This window comes from Triturus cristatus, chromosome 4_2 (genome assembly GCF_964204655.1).
Source record: "Triturus cristatus chromosome 4_2, aTriCri1.1, whole genome shotgun sequence".
NCBI classification, from domain to species: domain Eukaryota; kingdom Metazoa; phylum Chordata; class Amphibia; order Caudata; family Salamandridae; genus Triturus; species Triturus cristatus.
This window is the reverse complement of record NC_140586.1, coordinates 62,726,550-62,745,072: the sequence shown is the minus strand read 5'-3', so window position 1 is coordinate 62,745,072 and position 18,523 is coordinate 62,726,550. Positions and strand designations below refer to the sequence as shown.

Genomic DNA, 18,523 nt, shown 5'->3' with positions numbered 1-18,523 from the left:
ATTTAAAATTGGAACAACTAATGGGGAGACTCATCATAGAGTTCCAGAAACTATCCTCTATTATTTGTATCCCCTTTATATTAACGTGGCACCACACTCCAGCACCGTATGCAGCTACTGCACTAGATTTGACCTCATAGACCTTCCTTACAATAGCTGGGTTTCTTGTTCCAAATTTTTTCAACAAGGAGCGAATTGCGTTTGTACTCTTTTCAAGCATAATCCCACGATTCGCCACCATATTCAACCAAGATGCTCGATAGTCAAAGGTCACCTCTGAATAGGAAAATAAGTCTGTCTGGGCCACTTTTCGATTTGAGATAAAAAAAGAGGGGTTTTTTTTCAGCGTTTTTCCTTCAATTAAAACAAATGAATTTGATTAATTTGTATGAAGATCCAAATTTTTCATAAATTCTACATAATTATTCAACAGTTTCTGGAGCGACCTACCCGTGCGCACTATTAAAACTGCATCATCTGTATCCAATAAAATTGGAATGCGCATCTTATTCATTCTACGTACATTTATGGTTGTTTCAAGCAGTCGAGATTCCACCCCATTAGTATAAAGCGAAATCAGAAAAGGTGCGAAAACGCACCCTTGGTGAACACCTCTAGTAACTGAGAACCATATGGTACACTCACCCTGTTTCCCATACCTTACACAAGCTTCGCTCCTCGCATACAGTTGTCTTATGAAGATGATTATTTCCCAGTCTACCCCCATTTCCCTCATGATCCTCTATAGATGAGAATGGGATACACAGTGAAAATCTGTGCTAAGGTTCATGAAGGCCAGGTATAGATTGCCTTGCTTAGCATGGGTGTACTTGGCTATAAGCAGACTCAGGTTCAAACACTGATCTTGGGTACCTCTACCTTTTCTAAAACCATATTGTGCTGGGATCAGGGTGTTATTTGCCAGAGCCCATGCCTCCAATCTATTTAATAGCACTCTTCCCATGAGTTTAGCCATGCTGTCAAGTAGGGAAATTGACCTATAGTTTCTGGGGTCTAATTTATCCCCTTTTTTTGTGAATTGGAATTAAAACTGCTTTATGCCAGGAGGCCAGGGGTCCCTCTTTGGCTATGGCATTGATGTGTTAGTGAGCAGGGGACCCCAAAGATTGGGCGATCTGTGTAAAAATCTATTGGGGTACCATCTATACACGGTGCCTTATTACGGGAGCATTGAGCCAGAGCTACCCACATCTCTGTATTATTAAAAGTATGGGCGATATTAGATGGTGGGACAGGCTCTTCTACCATCACTTCTTAACCCACTCCCAATCTATAAAACATTTTACTAAAATGCTTCACCCATAAGTCCTCATCCACATGTGTGTCCAAGTTAGGATCAAAATTCAATTTTAGAAATGGCGCATTGATCATTGACCAGAAGTCCCTCGTATTGTTTGTGACTGTAGCTTTTAGTAATTTTTCCAAAGCCTCTTCTTTCAATATCTTTAATCTATTCTTCCTGGCCATAGAATAACTCAGCCGGGCCTGTTTCACTAGGGCGGGATTTCTTGGGACACACTTAAGAGATCGATGTAGGTGGGAAAGTGCTTTAGTGCAGTTGTGATCAAACCATTTTGGTCCTATGGTTTTATGTGACCCACCACTCTTCGAAAGATTCTTTTTCACCGCTAGCAGAATAGCTTCAAAGGCCTCTATAGAAGGCTGTGGGTCCTGATTTGGATCTAAACATATTACTATTTCCTTAATTCTGCTAGATACAACCTGGGGAATAAGAAAAGGCTTGTCAATGCCCTCCCACTTAAGTGTTATCCCATTCTTCTTTTCTATAATTGGCTTTATATGTGAGAAGTTGGGATCATGAATACCTCGCCATTTCATATTCCAAGTTAGAGCCGCATGGTCACTAAAACCCAGAAATTCAACATTTCTATCGCTAAAAGTTCCTGCCAATGTAGCTGAGGCTATTATAAAATCGATTACTGTGCTATGTAAAGTAGAACGAAAGGTTTCACACTGGAGGCCAGTAGATTCCGACCGGTGGTTCATAATCTCCAAATCTTTTATAATAATAAGTTTGTTTAGGGCATTGCCATATTGGTTGTGGGAAAAGTGTACATTACCACCTCCATCCTCGTCTTTTAAGCCACAGGTAGAGGTTGAGAGCAGAGGGCAGGGGTGCACATTAATATTGCCCACCCACAGTACTGTCGGATCTTTGTTACATGAACCAATTAACCTATTCATATTTTCCTCTACTATAGCAGCAACTGTATACATTTCACCCCCAAATAAGTTATTATAAAAATTAATCAATAATATGGTGTCGCCTTCCGGACATTTGAGGAGTAAAATATTAAAATATTGACATTCATTAAAAAAAGTTAAAACCTCAAATCGCAAGGTGTTCTTTAATAATTTCACAATCCCACCCTTTGCCCTTCCATCCGGTGAGGCAATTGCAGGGGTACAGTATGACCTATAGCCATCTATATTAACAGGACACACTACCCAAGTTTCTTGCAAACATACTAGGTCAAAAGATGAAATATATTTTAACCAATCAGGGTCCAACAATTTCTGACCCAGGCCTGCAATGTTCCATGAGATGGCATTAAAGGTATCCATGTCCTTTACAGGAAGAACTTCACCTGTCTTGACTCTTCTCAAGCAGAAACTACAATCCCTGTCAGGGTGAACCACAAAAGTCACTAAATTATTCTATTATTAACCTTTTGTAAGCTCTGTACAAAGAAGTCAGGCTTAACTTAGAGTCAACTCGTTAAGTGTTTGTGCAGCACACAACCAGTAATAAAGTGAAAACAGAACACAAGAAAAATCCCATACCTATTTAGAAAAACAGAGAAAATGTAATACAGAACAACAAAAATCCAATTAGTAGAACTGGAGTCATGAATTTTTAATTTTTAGATTTTAGTGTAAAATAGTGCCTAAACCATCAAAGTGCAAACCACGGGCATCCAGTCGCGTAAGACGGGTGCAAAATAAAAAGTTATGGCTGACTGCGATGGAGCACAGTTGGGATAATCAAGGTGGATTGGGCCAGGTCTAGGCTTACCTTTGGACCTAGAAGAATTTTTTTTTTTTTATTCCTCATATACCAAAAATAAAGGGCATTCCTGATGGGAGGCCATACCCTCTCCTCAACGGTCATCCTGTCCCAGCCCTGGTGTTTTAAGACCGATGTGGAAAGAGAAAGGCTCAAACCCTCAAGCAATCACTACTACCATTGTCCACTTCTTTTGCGCCACCTGATGACCCAGTATCACTTAGAAGGGACGAGACGAGCAGTGCCCAGGTGAAATCATTGGAATAATCTCTATCTGTTCCGCCATGCAACCAAGTCTGCCCAGACTCTTCCGTAACTGTTACTGTCACATGCTATATCTGATTCGCTGGTATAGATTATATGTTTCAGACATTCCATAAAGGTTGGGGCATTTATATTCTTCCAGGCCCTACAGATCTCTCGTCTTGCCAGGATGATCACATAGAATATAAATTTAGATAGTGGTTCATTAAGATGATAATCTGTATGTAGTCCAAACATGATCAAGCTTGGAGTAATTTCAATCTGTTTATCTGATACCTCGGCAAAAAAAACTTGCACCTTTACCCAATAACCTGCTATTTCAGGACAATCTATAAACATATGGAGATTATCCGCTGCAGGATATTTGCATCTTGGACATTGATGGTAGAGGCCTGTAATCTTTGTTAACTTTTTTGGGGAGATATAGACTCTGTATGTGGTATACAAATGATTTCTTTTAAGGGGAGCTGATTTGACCACAGCATGTAGCATAGTGAAAGAGTCTCCCCATACTTTCATAAAGTTATTTGAATCCATACTGATAGCGTTGCCCCAAAGTATATGGAGTTCAGATTCTGTTATACCTTCTAACTCAAGAATAGCCGAGTACCAAAAAGAGACCTCCTGGTTCCACCTGCCCCTTCTTGATACATAGTCAGTGAATCAAAGTCCCAAGTTTTGGTTGCCCACCATCCTGCCAGCTGATAGTACTTATACCTAGATAAAGTTCCACCTGTCAGGCTGGATAACGACTCCCAGTTCAACAACTGCGAGTCTTTCTGCAGATCCTGCCAATAAAACAGACCAGCCATTTTTAGAGGGCGAGATAGATGGTCATTGAGGCATTCTGGTGTGCCTGGAGAATCCCAAATCGGAGCTTGAGGTGCATAATAAGGGATTTTCAAACTTTTCCTAACATACACCCAATTCTTAAGAGCAGTTTCCAGCACCTTTAGTCTCACCCTCTTGAAAACCCTTGGGTCACCATACTTGAATAAAAAACATTCTTGCCCGTTAGGTATATCGTATAGTAAGGCTTGAAACAGAAGGCCTTGAGGAGAAGCATCTATTTTACCAGCTAGCAATCTGAAATTTTTAAAGTGGAATGAGTGACAGTAGACGGATATATCCGGCAGGGATATCCCTCCCGTTTTAAGGCTTCCCCTCAGTTTTTTCCAGGAGATCCTTGATATCTTAGCGTTCCAGATAAAGGAACCAATTTTCCCCTGTATTTTGGCGATATCAGATGCTGGAAACATCAATGGGATGGAATTAAACAGAAATGTGATCTTCGGCATAATAATCATCTTGACTAAGTTTACTCTGCCAAAAATATTCAAAGACAGGCCAGTCCATCTTTGTAGTAGGCCACAGATGTCCTTATAAATCCTCATCAAATTTATTCTGGCTATTTCCGAGATGTTTTGGGACAGAATTATACCCAGATATCTCATGCGTGTCTTGGTTTCGATTGTCCCTCCTGCCTGATTCCATTGCATAATCTCTGTTTTTTCTTTATTTACCTTGTAGCCCGAGACTTCTCCGAACAGTTCTGCTTGTTCAATCAATCTCAGGATATCCTCAACTGGATTAGTGGAAAACATGAGGAGATCATCAGCGTACAAAGCAAATTTTAGTTCAAGGTCTGCAATTCTAAAAGGGTGTATCACCGGATCAGCCCTGAGCAGACAGACAAAGGGTTCGATATAGAGATCGAAAAGCAGGGGGGACAAAGGACACCAATGCCTCGTTCCGTGTGAGATAGTAAACCAATCTGAAAGTACACCATTTACTAAGACTTTTGCCCGAGGACTCTTATATAAAGACCGAACAGCTAAAACGAAATTAAGGGGAAGACCAAATCTTGACAGAGCCGACCACAAATAGGGCCAGTATACTTGGTCGAAAGCCTTAGCGGCATCGATGGCCGTGAGGGTCAACGGAAGCTTTTTAGCTACTGCATCATCTATTGCTGCTATGACTTTAAAAGTTAACTCATTTAACTGTCTGTCCGGGATAAAGCCCTTTTGATCCTGATGGGCAATCGTTTTGATTACTTTGGCCAGCCTTGCTGCCATGACCCCTGCAAAGATTTTATAGTCGGAATTCAACAATGAAATAGGTCTATACGACTCTATTTTTAGGGGGTCTTTATTGGGCTTCAGGATCAGGGCTACTGTGGCTTCAGACCAAGAATCTGGGATAGTATCACCCTGCAAGTATATTCTATTAAATAAAACCGTCATGGCAGAAACAGCTTCCCCTGATTCTATCTGATATATTTCAATTGGGAGCCCATCCGGACCGGCTGCTTTACCTCTAGCCATTTTCTTAATCTGGGCAAGGACTTCTTCTTCCCTGATAGCTGAGGCCAAGGCCATACTATCGATATCCGATAGCTTTGGTATCTCTATCTGATTTAGCCAACACTCTATATTTCGAGTGGGGGGAGATGTATCCTCTTTATATAAATTTTGCATATATGATCTAGCTTCCTCTCGGATAAGGGTATCATCATGAGTAATTAAGCCTGTATTTTGAAGACAAACACATTTGATCTGGTTGCAGACTCTGTCCGTTCTAGCCTTCCAGGCGAGAAGTCGACCACATTTTTCCCCATAGGAAAATTTTTGGAGCTTGCTTGAGTCCCACCTATCTTTTAGAATTTTATCCAGACTTGCTTGGTATTCTGCCCGCAGAGCGTCTAATTCCCTTTGGATATTGGTTATATTACTTTGAGAGTCTGCTGAGGCCTGTTGTAGTTGCTCTTCCTAATCCTAATAAGACTCTCCCTTTCGGTCTGTCTCCTGACCTTATTCCTCCTGATCATCCATGTGCTTAAGGTCCCTCTGATATGGGCCTTAAATGCCTCCCATGTGATCTGAACGTTTGCTGTCCCAGAGTTGAACCTAAAATATTCCTCTATACCTGATTTTAGATTGCTTATGACCTCATCTTGTGCTAGTATAGACCTGTCTAGTGTCCACCTCCTATGCTGGTTTTCTATCTTAAAATTTATGGTCAATTCCACCATAGAATGATCAGAAAGTATTGCTGGAATATATGCGATGGAATCTACTTTAGAGTAGAGGGCTTGGTCCAGCAGGAAGTAATCGATCCTCGAGTGGTGTCTATACTTACGACTATAGAAGGAAAAATCTCTCCTATTGCCATTTTTAACCCTCCAGATATCTATGAGGTTGAAGTCTTTAGAAATATTTTTCAATTCTGCTAACGACTTCTGGGGGGGAGTATATTTAGCCCTGGAAGTAAGATCTAGTTTTTCATTTTAAACTAAATTAAAGTCCCCTCCCAATACAACTGGTGCTGTCAAAGCTGAAAGGCTAGTTTTTAAGCATACCAGTGCTCCAGGCATGTCCTGATTGGGCCCATAGTATACTGCACATGTTAGTGGAGAGCTTTCAACCAAAAGGGATGCAACCAGCCATCTCCCTGAACAATCTATCTCGAAGTTGTCTACTCGAATCCCCTTATTGGATCGAATTATAACAGCCACACCCCTTGTATTTCCTATCTGTCTGGAGCAGCAAATCTCTTGTATCCACCTACGCTTACCGAACGCTGCCTCACATTCATGTGCCTCCAAATGGGTCTCTTCCAGTAAACAGATATGAGCCTCTGATTTGTTTAAGAATTCACATACTCTAGCTAATTTCCTGCTATTTCTCAACCCGTTAACGTTCCAGCTAATAATTTTTATTCTGTTGGGGATATTATTCATCAGGTGGTTTTCCTACCTTTTCTGCATTTCTCAGAGGATGAGCGAATCCCCTTTCCAACTCTAAACCTACGCAAAATTTCAACCCTTTTTTCAGTTTTAAAATTATATGAGGAACAAGCTTTTCTTTTTTACCCCTATTACTCCCTCTCCCCTCCACCCCCCCCCTCCCTCCTTGAGAACCCCCCTCCTTGTGATCTTTGGCGATCTCATCGCCTGTTGGGAGTTGATGAACCCAACATAGGATGAAGAAAACCCATGAACCATATAATCATAAGATCATGGTGAAGTCGCATTAAATAACATGCCGCTATCCCTTTCCCTTTAATCCGTATTAATTTTCTCCTTCATTATTCTCCATCTGCTACAACTACTACATCTATTATAAAACACTCCCTCCCTTTTTTTTTTTTAATTAAGTATATATGTATATATTTTTTTTATTTTTTTTTATTCCTTTCCCCCTTTTTAAGAGACATTATAGAAGAAACTCAAAAAAAAAAAAAATTCCGATGCAGCGGCTAAAAAAGAGCGAGTATAAAGTATTAAGGGGAAAGCAAAAACTTCATCAACTTTATTATTCAAGTATCTCCCTTTTTTTTTTTTTCTAGAGGAGAATAAATAATTCTCCCTTTTCTTTTCGAGTTAGTGTGTGGTTTTCCTAATGTCCGACAGAAAAGAATCTACTTCCTGCGGAGATGTAAAGGTATATGTTTTGTTAGACCAGACAACCCGTAGAGCTGCTGGAAACTTCATTTGTACCTGCGCCCCCAGACTTCTCAAATCTGGCATTCTAGAGCCAAGCTCCCACTGTCTCTGTGCTGTTGCCCGACCCACATCTGAGCGAATTAAATATTTTGTGGTGTCTATCTGTAGGGATTTATCAATTAGCGCTCGGCCCAAAATCAGCTCCTTAACTGCGAATGTTTGAAAATTAACAAGAATTTTCCTTGGGGCTTTCCTATTGGGGTGCTGCCTATAGGGATCCCTATGCGCTCTCTGGATTTCTTTTTCAAGATCAATCTCGGGCTTATCTTTTAATATCCCCTCCCTAAGGAGCTTGCATATCAGTGTTTTAACGTCACCATTTTCTACCCCTTCAGGTACATTCAGAAATTTAAGATTATTTCTTCTGGCGTGAAGTTCTAACCGCTCAACATCCATTTGGAGCAGTCTGTTCTGAGCTCTTAAACCCACTAGTTCTTCAGAATGCTTATGGGTAACTTCAGATAGGGTGACGACCTCAGTCTCCAACACCTTAGTTCGATCACTGATATCATCCAGCTTCTGCTCCAGAGTTATGCATTTCTTATTTATCTCCTTCTGATTAGATTCCGAGATTTCAAATTTAGAAAATATGTCGCCACGAAGAGAGTGAAAAAGATTCGCTAACTGACTGCTTCCACCATCCGATCCGCCTGCAGCTTCTGCTGCGACTATCTCGTTAATTCCAATTGGAAGACTTGATGATATTGCGCTGACAGATTTTTGGAGAGACTGAGGCTTAGAAACAATTACAGAAGAATCGCCAGAAGGAGTTGCTTGGGCCATTCCCTCGGGTTCAGACATCAGTGGAGAAAATCTATTCTCTGTCTGTATTTGAGGATACACTAAATCCAGATTATCAACCTCTTTGGAGCCAATATTTATATTGTTAGGGGTGCAGGGTACACTAAATACACCCAAAGTGTTTGAGGATGCGACAGGAGGAGTTGCTTTGTTTTTAGAGGTAGCTACTTGCTCAATTATATTGAAGAAAGATTTTAAGGAGGGAGTTGATTTAAATAGAGGAGCACGTCCTTCAAGAGCTTGACGTTTTTTTTTTTCTCCTGTCTTACTACCCTTCTCCTTCTTTTTTCTCTGGCGCGGTGTAGTCGGGATTACTGTACCAGCCTCACCAGGAAAGGAAGGTTGCAACTCACTTTCTATCTGTGAGCGGAGTTGATATCTATTTCTTTGGGATAGGGAGTTAGATTTACTCGGAATAACAGATAGCTTATTGTTTGATATTCCAGACCGATTCTCTGCTGTGCCCTTTTTTACACACCCTGCCCCCCCCACGGCTCCGACTACTCCAGCTTGCTTCAGCCTTTCGTCTCTCTCCTCTCCAAGAAGTCCTTGGTCACAGAGTGTTATTAGTCCCCCTTTTGATGCAGCGTCCATTCCTGTGTAGGTCAGCTGGCTAAACACAGTACATCCAGCAGGGAACTCAGGGACAGAACCACGATAGCCTACCAAGCTGTTGCCTAAAATAGAACGCTGTTGACAGGAGATAGGCGGGGTGCAACAGATTGAATATCCCCCCTGGGCCCCCCCGTCACTGACCGTATCGCTCTTTTACTCCGAAGTGGCCAGAATTCAATCCTGGCAGCTGCGATTCTAGATCGCCGCCACAGACCTGCCCGGCATCCACCGCCTCCTTCTTCCACACAGCGTCGTTCGGCATACAGCTCAGCGAGCACTTCCGCCCCCATCCGCGATCGGGATTCTCCGGGGTCCTACCGCCTGACGCCTGCTGTATCACCGTGCTGGGGGCTCCAAATCTCAACAGGAAAATAGAATATAAGGGTATGTTAAGTGCGAGAAGAGCATGTAGCGGTTATTTTATTCTTTCCGCACCTTGAAGTTAAACATCCATGGGCTCTCCCTCCGTACTGGTCCAGAGCTCCCGCGGCCCGCGTCAGCCGGCCGCCATGTTTCTCTCGGACCTAGAAAAAATTTAAAGGAAAAATGTTTTAGATGGTAAAGTTAAGCGGGGCAAGTCAGCTGGAGGTGCCTGAGGAGAAGGTGTAGTAGTCTGGAAACAACAGGATGCAGTCGCAGTGAAAATGTCTTCATTCTGGCTTTGCTACTTTTTGGGAAGTTGAAAATCTCCAGCAGGATGAAGCTCCACACTGTAGCTGATGAGAGCTCCACGAGATCGGGTACCCTTCCAAAGAGAAGTCACTGAACAGGATTTGCAGGAGCTACCATGAAGTTATACTGTGCGGTGTACCTCAAGCGGATCAGCGAGCAGTTAGATCCAGGTTTTCTGTTGGTTTTCAAACCTCTTTTTAGTGGGAATTTTTCTAAGTCCCAAATGTCAGTTTTTAGCTGTGTGGGCACATTTACTGCCTTTTCCAAGTGTCCTGTAGTGGGTGGGGGTCACTTGGAAGGTAGGACTCACTTCAGGTTTAGGTTCAAGGTTGTTGGACCTTTTTTATGTCCCTGTAGCTCAGAACAGGAGGCTAGCCAACTAGCCCTTAAAGTCCCTCTGGTAGTTATGGGACCAAGCAGCAAGGTAGGCCTCAGGCAGCTTAGCAGTCCTCTGAGGGTGCAAGACATGCTTCAAGCATCAAGGCTGTACACTGGTAGCAGCAGTGCAGTCAACTGAAGTACAAAGCATGCCTCAAGCAGCAGGGCATTCCTCTAAAGCCCTCCACAGTTCCAGGAGTGAACTGAAGAGTTGGATTGAGGGTCCAATGTGTATACCTGGTGCCAGCTTTTGAAGTAGGAGAAATTTCTAGGCCCTTCTATATCATGTTTTTGAAATTTCCCCATTCTCCTGTCCTGGCTCCAAGAGGTCTAGGCTGACAAAAGACTGGTGTGAAGTTCTTTGTGAGTGTGCTGAGGCACTTTCTTGGAAATGTAAGCAGGGTGGGGAAAAGCTCCACCCCACACATCCTGGAAGGATGTCCCATCCTGCCAACAACTAGTCCTCCTTTGACTCACTGTCTGGGAGGACAACACAAAGGCCAACGGCCATGCTGATCAGAGTCATGTGACCAAGGACACAAGCTGCAGGCAACAAATGGTTAGGACATGATGCAACCTTTGTAGAAGTGGCATTTTCTGAATTGTCACTTAAAATCAAACCATTAAAGAGGATTTTTAATTACAATTATTTTGAGACCAAAAAGGACATTTCTATTCGCTCCCAGAGAAAAGTTAGCACCAATTATATATAACAATGTATTCAAATATTATCCTATGGGAAAGGTAGACTTCACAGCAGTAAAAAAATAATTTAGTAATTTTTCACTACCAGACCATGTAACACTTAAAAGTGAATGTTTAGTTTTTTTAATACAGTGCACCCAGCCCTAGGAGCTGTTTAGGGCCTACCAAAGAGGTGAATTTTATTCATTAAAAGGGAAGTTTCAGTCTGGCAAAAGGTTTATTTTGCCAGGTTGAATTAGCTTGAGACATACTGAAAAGGGCTACTTAAGTGGGTGTCACAATAAGTGCTGCAGGCCCACTAGTAGAATTTAATTTACAGCCACTGAGTACATTTAGCACCACTTTCCTAGGGATTTATAAGTAAATTAAATGTGCTAATTGGGAGTATGCCAATTTTATCATGTTTAAAGGAGAGAGCACAAACACTTTAGCACTATGTTAGCAGAGGTAAAGTGCAAATAGTCCTAATGCCAACAATTTCTTGTCAGCAGATACTTAACAGGACATAACATTCCTGTCACTTGGTAAAGCGAGCACTAGTTACAGATAGGTATGTGCATTAAGAAAGCATGTATAGAGATATCATACAATCACCATCCAACCGTAGGTCCGAACATCGGATGCAAGTTCAATGAAACAGTCAAAGTCACCCATTTCAATTCAAGTCACACAGCTTTATTCGTTCATTGTGAACAGATCATAAAAGCAAAAGAATACATATAAAAAATATCCAGATCAATAAATATTCATATATACATTAGCTAAAACATTATTAAACAAATTTTGCTGTGGTCCAATTAAAACCTTTAAAATTAGTTATATCAGAAAAAACTGTTCATAATATGGTTACAGGGTGCTGCTAGAAACTATGCCCACCCTTTTCCTCTTCCCGAGGCAGGCCCATAGATATGAGACGAATGGGTCACGTAGGGCTTTTAAGAAATACATTGCGATCTGACATCGCCTAAAATTATCATGCCTCAGAATTGGCAGTATAAACAATTTCCTTTCCTCTGAATATTTTTGACAAAATAGTAGGATATGCAGATCTGTCTGCGCCACAAGGTTGTTACAGGGGCAGCGATCAAGATCTGCTAGCCTATACTTCTTTTGTGGATATCCCAGGAGTAACGGGATCATGTTTAATCTGAAGCGCAGTAGAATAAATCTGTGCTGGGCATTGTTTATCTGTGCTAAGTAATAGAAACCATCTCCTAGTATTGATGGGACCAAGTCATACGCAATAGTAGAGTGATGGATCTGTTTTTTTCCCCTGCAGGCGTATTCTGCTCTTTGGGAATATAGATCTTTTAACCATTTCTTCGTGACCCCCTTACAGGAGTCAGGGTCCTGAAAGAGTTTTTCCATCCCTATAGCCTTCAATACAGTTTCTACATGATTGAGCCACCCAATTCTTTTGTTATAATCACCCATTTAAAAAGCGAATATGTGCACCCACTAACAAAAGGTATGGACAAAAATTCTGTGCTGGCTACGCAAACTTAGCTCTTCAGAACAACAGCCAATATATAACCGTTTAATGTTCATCCTGCCAAACTGAAGCTGCAAATTTTTACTTGGGCCCAAGGCGCCAACGAAAAATTAGAACTCTTCACAAGATGAAAGTTTACCAAACCAATCCATCAGCTTCACACTTCCCTCTACTACCTGACAATGTTTTTCTCCTGCGAGATTGGTTGGGAGCACCTGGGTATTACCCTGGACCTTGTTTGCTTTATATGTGGGACAGAAGACGTTCATTCAAAGAACAATAACTGACTGTGCATGAAAGTTATTGTCATGTGATCAAATTAGGTAAGTCGCTATTTATTTTTTTAAATCAGAGCTCGAGAGCGTTGACAAATTTTTCACTGCTGTTGAAATGATAAGTCCATTCTTATGATGACACACTCACTATGGAGCAGTACACAGTTATGGTGGGAATACCTTATGGTTTGTTCTTTTTGACCTGCTACAGCTTTCAGCCTTTAGCAAGGAGCATCAGAGAAATGCTGCGGGAGACTTTGGCTGCAATGTATCATGAGTGGAGGATTAACAGCAGTGATTTTGCCAATTTTTTAAAAAGGTGCTAGGAATGATCCTGCCTGGTATCGTCCAATTTCCTTGTTGGACTCCGCAGCAAAAATTATGGGCAAAGTAATTTTAGATCATTTAAGCTTTTGGCTGGAAGAAAAGGATGTGTTGTCCGATTTACAATTTGGTTTTCGCAAGAGCAGGGGTACAGTGGAGCAATATATGAACCTACTCATGATCACTAACAAATATACCCTAGCCAATAAAGGGCATATGTTTTTGGCTTTTATGGATTTAACGTCCGCTTTTGATAGGGTAAACAGGTCTAAGCCATGGCAAATGTTGATAGAAATTGGTATGGATATGAATTTAGTATGTTTTTTGCACTGGTCCCACCTTATCTCAAATCAATGAGAGGGGCCCCTTTAACACCAAAGGAGTAGGGAACCAAATAGAACTCAGTCAAAAGAAGTAATCCCCCTTGGGTAACTTAAAACACCATAGCACATATACTCAAGCACATAAACTTATCACCAGAACATAACACCACCATCATCAAAGGGCCAAGCGTTGAACAATTAAGATTACAAATATTTTATTAAAAGTAACCAAACAAGTGGTCACACACAGAAAACATTTTCCATCAAGTATTACATTTTTTTAAATCAAAATAAAAGATCATACATAACATATAATGCAAGAAAAAGTTAAAAACTGTTAAAAACTGATATTGCACTGATTTGTCAGTGTTTAACTTTTTAAGTTGGTAATTACACACAGTTTAAGCTGAAGGGATCTGAAGCAATTAGAACATATTTTCAAATGTATCTACAACCAGAATCACTGCTCATATCATAACTATCTATCTTTATCGCACCATATTCATGAATCTTTTGCCCAGCTGGGCCCCTTGGCTGGTCAAGGATTTGTGTCAAGGCCTAGATCAGTAATGATTGTTCTCCCTTTTTTTACAGTGTTCAGGGCCAGTCTCATCAGAACAGAGAAGTCGGACAGCTATGACAACTATGTGATGAAAATTACAAAAGTTATAAAATCAGGTAATTAAATCACACTTCCCTCAAAAAGGGAAAGCAACTGGTTTAATGTTGGTCTCCCCGAAACTGATAAGTACTCACTTTGGTGATATTTCCTCTCTCCGTTTTTTGTTAATTTTATTTAGCATTATTATTGTTCTGTTACCTTGTTGCACAACATGAAACAACAGACATTTAATTACAAACAGCATTGACCGTAAAGCAACTCAACTGTAGTTTGTTCTGTTTTAGTGCCTGTGAAAGATTATCAGCGGTCGAAGCTAAAGACTTCCATCATAGTACAATGCTGTGATAATGTCTGCATTTGCCTCATGCTCACTCAGATAGGTGATGGGAAGGTGATGGGACTCTGACAAAGAGAAAAGTTACCCATCTGCAATCTGGTGTTGAAACAGAGCTCAGGCAAGCGACTGTCTGCACAGCACATTTTTATTCTTCCTTTTGGACTGAGATTAATGCAAGAAATGTGATTAGATATGCAACAACCTCATTAGACAGCCATTTTACACTCCCACCTTATGGCTATAGGCTGCTGCAGTGTTCCACATTGTGTTATGGTATCAATTAAAGCCTGTTCATTCCAAAGCTATTCGAAGAAAGGGTCTCAATCATTAGCCCCTGTATATAAGCGGACAAGTTGTTTTGGAATTTAATGATGGAGAACTGGGATCTCAAGTAAACAACTTGTGCAATACCAATTGGTACAGAACTTGCCTTTGTCTCACTTCTCAATGAGCTACCACTTCTGGCAGACCAGGGTAGTTCCTCTGTACTATTTTTGTTGGATTTATCCACAGAATTTTAATTGTCTCCCATGACTGTCTGTTGTTTTGCATATTGTAGACAGGAGTTTGCGGTTAAACTGTGGCTTGCAGCACATCATAGTTGTCTTAAACTGTGCAGCTTGTTCCTTTTCCATCTAATTGTAAACTTTTCTGTCAGGGTGTTCTGTAGGTCTCACCTCTCAGACCTACACTTTTTAACATTTATGTTCACCCTTTGGCTACACCTATTTACTCCTTTAACCTGGCATTTATGGGAAATGCTGATAAGACGCAGGTCTTCATATCCTTGAAAGATCCGGTACATGATACTCCTTCTTTTAATGATTGCATGTTGGTGGTCATAGATTGCATGAGTGCTAACTCCCTTAAATGAAATACAAATAAAACATATGTCCTAATTATTTCTGGATAAAGTTCCGTTCTGTACTGCTGACGGGCTTCTGGCACTCCCAATTGAGCACACCTGCTGCTATAGCATCCTGAGTTTGCAATCTTGGTTTCTTGTTTGATAAAGATCGTTCTCCGGGTGAGCTTTGCCTCACATTGTCTTCTAAGCAAACTCTTACCTTTTCTACCTAATTTTACCATGCCTTCAGCAGTCCAGGCCACCCTTCTAGCTGACTGGTTTACTGCAACTCCCTGTTTCTTACATCTCTTGCATCCATCATCTCCAGCATATTCAAATGAATCTGCTTGCCTTGCTCTGCAGAGTTCTTGCAGTTTCTCTGCATGCTGATTGTTGAAAGCACTATACTTGCTAGTGGTTTCTAAAAGGACTAGCTTCAAAGCCAGGTATATTGGGCCCGATTCACAAAAGTAATCTAAGACAAAATCCTAACTTTATGACTTTCGGAATACGCAAAGGGCATTTAGGAGTAGAAAAGTTAGGATTCCTAACTTTACTACTCCTAAATGCTCTTTGTGAATACCGAAAGTCGTTAAGTTAGGATTTTGTCTCAGATTACTTTTGTGACTCAGGCCCAATGTTTTTCGAGCTTATCCTTGTTTTGGTCCCATCTACTTGCAGAAAAAAATCCATCACTTGGATAGTGCTAGAAAGTTAAGATCTTCATCTTCTGGCCGTCCCAAGAGAATGTAGGTCCTACATGGGTGGCAGAGCTTTCACAGTCATTGTGGCCAGGACCCGGTATTTTCTACAGCATCACTTACAGTGCATCTGCAACCTGTGGCCTTTCCAGAAAGCATTACAATCTCTGCTATTTTCTTATTAGTTGCGTGGCTGTTGTTCCTATTATTCTTAGTATTAGCTCCAGGACACCTTTTTCTGTAACAGTGTGCTCCACATTATATGTGATCAGCATTAATATTCAGACATATAGAATAGAAAATTCATCTTCTGATCAAGAATTCTCGGAGGGAAAACTATGCAGAAAATCTAATCTACTGCTTTACACATTGTCTATGAACCTGACCTTCCTGAATGCCTTTTGCATTATCATCATCCATTCAAGTGGATGTCTAGATGTGGCTGCCACATAAATATTGTTGCTAAAGCATTTCTCATGAATTCAGAAATAGCTGCCTTACTTATGGTGAAATGGGCACTAGTCTAATCTGAAAGTGGTTTAGAGCCTTTTGGTTATGTTGTAATACAGCACTGTAAACATCTGGTTGCCAGCCGCGATCTGTGCAGGTAACAGCGGTGGGGCAGTGGGGCCGCATGGGGGTGGATTTTGAGGGACGATGCAGAGGGATAATTAAATAAATAATTAGTTTTCCCTCGGCATTGTCCATCGAAATCCCCCCCCCACACGGCCCCACGGCTCCACCGCTGTTACCTGCATGGACTGTGGCTGCTGGTTGCGAAGAGGTAAAATGGCTTATGCAGACTGCTTCAAGGTAGTACAAAGTTAATTGTTCATGTCTAATGTGAAGATATGTGCCTGCTGGAGTGGAAGATTTAGGGAAGAAGGTTACCCTAGAGAGACAATCCTTGTAAACCAATATCGATAGGTTCCCATTTATGGCACCTAATTGGGTTATCTGTGGGGATTTTAATGCCCAGATAAGTGTGGGAGCATATTCATCAAATGATCCATCCAGCTGGAAAGCATCATTAACTACCACTGTTTGCTACAAAAACAGAGGCATTGAACTTGGGAAATATGTCTCAGGATTGGATCTGGTAAATGTTCATGAAACATTGGATCTGACACATACTTTTAGCCCCACTTATTTCAGCAGAGTGTGTTCTTGAAAAATTGATCATATGTTTCTATTTCACATTAAAGACATGAACTATGGAGCTCATAGCTCTCTGATAGTAGTTTTGGTTTCTCCATCTCTTAAGAAACAGAGCTCCCTAAGTCATCTCACAGTTGAGGCCTGCAAATGACAACTTGGGTCTTGTCTGGAAACTACTGAACCTTAATGACTTTTTGATTATCCCTGATCCAGGTTAACCACAGCCTTTTTGACACTTTCCTTTCAGACCAGAAGGGAAACTTAGACGTTCTGGTTGCCTTTGTTGTAATGTGTGTTGTTGGTAGAAGTCTCTTAATGAAACCATTTAACCTTAGAAATCAGCCTTTCTTGAGACGATTCAATACAGCTTACTCCATTGCTAATTTGAGAAGGGCTTTGGATGAGAAACCGACAGCTTAGTAGCTGTTGTCTTGCCCAATAAAGACTTGCTGTATGCACTAGGCACAAAGAAATTAATGAACATTGCCAACAACTGATTACATCCACCAAATGTAAAAACTCAAATGTATTTTGGGATATTGTCAATTTAATTAAAATAGTCAAAACCCTGTGACCTGTATCAACTCCCACACACCCACAGATGAGTGGGTAGCACTTTTTTCTAACATATATTCATCACCTCCTAATAGTAGCTGGAGGAGGTATCCCATAAACGGCATTACTCACTCTTTTAAGTTCAAGGTAGAAGTCCAAGAAGTAACCACATCATTGCAAGACTGTTTAATAAGGCGCTAAGTCCAAACGGTCTCCCAGTCGATCTGTACAAATGTAACATCAGCTTATGGGCACCCTTGTTGACGAATATTTTTAACAACTTAAGCAATATGAATTTGCCCAGTATTTTGTCGAATTCACTTATCATCCTCATTTTAAAAAATGGAAATCGTGCAGATCCACGATGTTATCAACTAATTGACTCCTCGGTCAAAGTTTGAGTCAGAGTCATCTTTTTTCGAATTAAGCTATGGGCACAAAAGGGTATTTTGAATACTTACCAGTCCAGGTTCAGAGAGGGCCTAGGTGCAATTTAGCAGTGTCTAAATCTCCATCTAATTATTAGCAAATGCACCATTGCCAGACACAACCCATTGTACCTGCCATTCATGGATCACTTGTGTGCATTCGATCAAGTCAATAGATTGAAACAATTGCTACTAATTTTGAAGATGGGACTGGATCCGGCTTTGATCCACTTTCTTGCAACCCTGCATAGTGATCTAACAGCTAGGGTCAGGTTTGAACCAGCGGTGTAATGCACCAACACATTTAGCCTAAAACGAGGGGCTCAATAAGGATGCATTTTGGTCCCTTTACTGTTCATCTTATTTGTTATTAATTTGAAGATTACTCTACTCGTGCTGTGCCATGATGTTCCTGCTATCATCTCTATAGTCATCCAACACTAATTTATGCAGATGATGCAGTCTTGCTG

The 18,523-nt window shown here is 41.0% G+C and overlaps 1 protein-coding gene across 1 annotated transcript in view; it reads left to right on the top strand.

The window, feature by feature from the left end:
* LOC146832981 (complement C3-like) overlaps positions 1-18,523 on the top strand; it is a 1,056,379-nt gene that overhangs the window by 974,599 nt on the left and 63,257 nt on the right. Inside the window, exon 39 of the mRNA XM_085600524.1 lies at positions 14,000-14,083. Within this exon, the coding sequence (XP_085456650.1) occupies positions 14,000-14,083 (84 nt within the window). The remainder of the gene's footprint in view (positions 1-13,999; positions 14,084-18,523) is intronic.